General features: G+C 30.5%; 1 protein-coding gene across 1 annotated transcript in view; it reads left to right on the top strand.

Moving 5' to 3' along the window:
* Positions 1-5,000, top strand: part of LOC136843715 (uncharacterized) — a 780,729-nt gene that overhangs the window by 502,624 nt on the left and 273,105 nt on the right. The window contains 1 exon segment of the mRNA XM_067112312.1: positions 1,788-2,017. Coding sequence (XP_066968413.1) covers positions 1,788-2,017 — 230 coding nt within the window.

Genomic DNA, 5,000 nt, shown 5'->3' with positions numbered 1-5,000 from the left:
CCACCAGGAGCTACCCTTAGAATATCTAACACATTCTTGTAAACTCTTTCTACAAAAGCCTCTGGACGATATCACAAGTTGGTTCGTTCTTAACTTAAAAAATAAAACAGGAAATCAAAGAAATAGTTACAAACTTGAGCAATGTCTGTAACAATTTTGTCGAACACCATATCTGGAAATATAGCCAAAGCAGAAAGCAGGCGTGCACCTTTGTGCAGCTGTTAATTGTAAAAGTGTAAGTTCCATAAACCTAGTAATGCATCAGTAATAACTAAGGTGCCTTAGTTCCACATGACAGTTTTACTAAAATTAGTAAGTGTCTAAATGTGCTCTGTCTAACAAAGCTGAAAGAGAAGGAGACGACAGCTGTTTTCAAAAGAACTCATATTAGGTTTAAATCTTTTACACATATCACATTCCGTAATAAAATTCCTTACTAACTTAAACTTTTACTAATATATGTGGAATACCAGGATATACATGTTAAGTTGAATCATAAAAAAAATTAACACATGATTTATCATGTTCCCAGGAACAACCAAGAGCCCTTAAATGAAATGCCATTGGCTATTTGATGACCTGGTCATCATAAACATCGTACATTTATAAATATAAATAAATATACACATACACACACACACACACACACACACACACACACACATATATATATATATATATATATATATATATATATATATATATATATATATATATATATATATATATACACACAGGGTGTAACATGAGTTTTTATAAATATTTTGGGAAATGAAGGAAAAAGTGATTCTGAGCAGAATTCGATTGTTGTTGAGGTGAAATTGTTAAAATATCATTAACACTGCTCTCGGTCAAGTACGATGGCGTACAGGATGTCAGAGTATCAGGGATAAAGGTGAGGGGTTGATGAAGCACATTAGGCAACTGGACTGGTAGCCTTTTAATTAAGATTTTTTTTTGGTTATTGAAAAATGTAACATACATTCCTTTCAACTTGTAAATCACTTGTGAACAGACTTTTTGTAATCTAATTTTAATGATTAGCTTTACGCATCAAGAAAGTAGTTTAAATGTTGATTGGCAACATTTATTTGTGATTGTTGAATTCTGGTGCTCTGTCCTGCCACCTCGTCACGAAATTGTTGAATCAGGATTCAGGATTAGGCCTATGCCTATGCTGAATGAGTGATAGTGACAGTAGTCGTGACAGGGTAATGCAGGCAGGGAGGGAACTGTCTTTAAAGATGTCAGATTTTTTACCTCTTTCAACTACTGTGTGAATAGGCTTTTATATATGTATATATATATATATATATATATATATATATATATATATATATATATATATATATATATATATATATATATATATATATATATATATATATTATATATATATATATATATATATATATATATATATATATATATATATATTTATATATATATATATATATATATATATATATATATATATATATATATATATATATATATATATAATATAAGAAGTCTTGCACAGACGACCCTTAATTTGCCCTTAGTTATGGAGAGTAGAATCGTCGCTGCATGGCCGGTCCTAGTGAACCTAGATATTGAAACAATTAAAGCTACCAACATTTCGATCTGTCCCTCTCTCTACCTGAAACAGATATTGAGATGGCACGGTTAAAAAGGCGAAGATACGAGGCTGGGTGCCGCTCCCCTAAGCGGCTTAGCCCAACTAAGTTGCTTAGAACAACCTTCTAAAGGCAGATTAAGCTGCTGAATTGTCTTTCCTTTCGCAGGATACCTGGGAAGAGGCAACCCGATGGCTGAACACCTGGCAAATGACATATCATACCATCAATTAAATTCACTTTGGAAATGGAAAATGATAGGTGCTTACCCTTTTTGGATGTCTTCATGCGAAGAAATAGTAGCGAGTTTAAATATAGTGTGTATAGAAAACCCACTAATATTTCTTCTTATGTGCATTTCTATTCCGGACAAAGCAATAAGGTTAAAAAATCAGTGTTTTCATCAGTGTTTTTAAGAGCATTACGGGTATGTAGCCCTGAATATATTGATGAGGAAATAGATAAGATTAGGAATGCAGGCAAGAAATTGAAATATCCTGACAGTGTATTAAACAGTGCATTTGAAGCGGCAAAAAAGACTATGTATCAAAACCAAAAAGAACCTTACAACACAAAAAATTTGCTTGTACTGAAAGTTATCCCCCATCTTCTTAAGAATTTTGGTGTTAATGTCGCATTTAAGAATAATAAAACAATGAAAAATGTACTTATCAAGAACTCCCTTGACAATACTGAAGGGTGTGTATATATAATTCCATGTAAGTCTTGTGACAACTTTTATATTGGGCAAACGGGGAAAGCACTGGAAAAAAGAATTGAACAGCATAAGAAATGTGTGAGATATGCACAGGGGAACAGTGGTATATTTGTACATGTTAGTGAGAACAATCATGCTATCAACTGGGAAGGGGCAAAAAGGATTGTATATTCTAATAATGCACTGGAAAGGAATATCATTGAATCTAGCTTTATAAAAGAAAGTTACAACCATAATATGAATATCAGTCAAGGGATGTATAAACTTGATCCTTTAATATCAAAATAAATTTGTAAAATGTTTAAATTTTAAGTTAGGCAGTAGAGATGTATGAAAACAGGATTATCATATTTGTAAACACAGTGCGGGGGCAGTAGTGCTAAAGAGTTTCCAAACTCCGCCTCCCTGACACCTGTCAGGTGTGGATCTGAGGTCCCCTATGGTCGGTATGTTTATCAGTACTGTCCCCTGAGAGTACTCGTATATTGTGATTTTTAGCCAAATGAGTTTTGAAGGCCACTCCTACCTTCACACCTGCCTGTGGCTAGATATGTAGTCTCTAACGGTTGTGTATGTTTGTCAGTACTGTTCCTGTAGTGTATATATTTGTGACTTCTAATACTATGCATCAGTCCTTCGTCAATGGCTTGGAAATAAAGTCGAAACCAGTCAGGACCTACACCCAGTCTCTTATTTTTCACCTGTGATAATGTGATATATATATTTTATATATATATATATATATATATATATATATATATATATATATATATATATATATATATATATATATATATATATATATAGTATATATATATATTATATATATATATATATATATATATATATATATATATATATATATATATATATATATATATATATATATATATATATATATATATATATATATATATATATATATATATATATATATATATATATATATATATATATATATATATATATTATATATATATATATATATATATATATATATATATATATATATATATATATATATATATATATATATATATGTAGGTATACATACACACACACATATATATATGTATATATGTAGCTAGATAGATAGCTAGATAAAATAGATAGATAGACAGATATATGACATGTACCTGGTGCCATATTAAAGTATCCTGGGGTTCATTGGCAAAATACAATAGGTAGAAACTGATACTCGTGGTTGGAGTTAATACTTATATTATGAGTTAAGAATACAGGGCTCTGGACTATATTCTACGTTACTACTTATTACGTTAATTGTCTCCATTAGGTGTAATTGCCGAATTTTCCTTCAGATGCGAACTGACACAGACCGCGCTCTATGGCAGCCGCAACCTAACTGACTTTTTTCCGAACTTTCAAAGGGACGCTTCCCTCGCATCCTTTAGTTAGAACTAGGCATTCCTTTTTGGCCCTCATTTCAACTGGGCCAATCGGGTATTGGCAGCATGGGTGACACCATTCCATTTTTTTTGGCACAAGTAATCACCTTTTACAAGGGGACTTTCTATTTTCACTAACCTGGGCCAGTTTCGTATATCATATACAAATATATATATATATATATATATATATATATATATATATATATATATATATATATATATATATATATATATATATATATATATATATATATATATTATAGTATTTACACGTACATACATGTATATATACATATATATATGTGTATATATATATATATATGTATGTATATATATGTATATATGTATGTATTTAATATATATATATATATATATATATATATATATATATGTATATATATATATATATATATATATATATATATATATACGAGTATATATATATATATATATATATATATATATATATATATATATATATATATATATATATATATATATATATATATATATATATATATATTTATTTATTTCTATAAATGCCCAAGGGATACTTACTTGATTCTGGGCGGCAACAGATGAAAGGAGGGAGTTCCTTATTTCTGTTACACATCTGACTCAATATTAGGACAATTCGTAAACAAACAACAGAAAATCTCTGGCTTACAGACTTCTTCATGTGAGGGAAGATTATGTATACTCAAGGGTTCTCTTAATTAATCATATTTACATAAACACAAATCAGAAGAATGATGAATTACTGGGCAGGTAATAAGAGCCTGCTAAATAACTGAATCCTACACAGAATAAATATTCTACGCCAACGATGTCTTCTTAACAGGAAACATCGTAGTGGGGGGGTAGAAGGAGGACTGCACATGGATAGAGCCGAGAGATTCCACAGTCGAGGCCTATCTGCAAGACGGTTACTTGCAAGAATAATAAGACACTGAAAGGGAACTGAGGAATGCACAGATGGTGCCAAATAACTCAGTTCAACACTTATGCATAATTTCGTTAACACGATGCTCCAACACAATTTGCTGAAGGTGATCGCACAATGGAAAAATAAATGAAAAATCAGGCAGAGAAATAAAAGGAATCATGACTGATTAAGAAACCTTATTCCAGTACATTAATTGCTAAACAATACTTTACCAGATTTCTGTCTCTTTAGAAACTAATACTCTCACTTGTTTGCTGCGACTCCCCCAGAATCATCGTTCTGGGTCTTTATATACCCGAGTAACAAGA

Source organism: Macrobrachium rosenbergii, chromosome 2 (assembly GCF_040412425.1).
Source record: "Macrobrachium rosenbergii isolate ZJJX-2024 chromosome 2, ASM4041242v1, whole genome shotgun sequence".
NCBI lineage: Eukaryota > Metazoa > Arthropoda > Malacostraca > Decapoda > Palaemonidae > Macrobrachium > Macrobrachium rosenbergii.
Note: the sequence above shows the minus strand (reverse complement) of the source record. Positions and strands in the feature narration are given on the sequence as shown.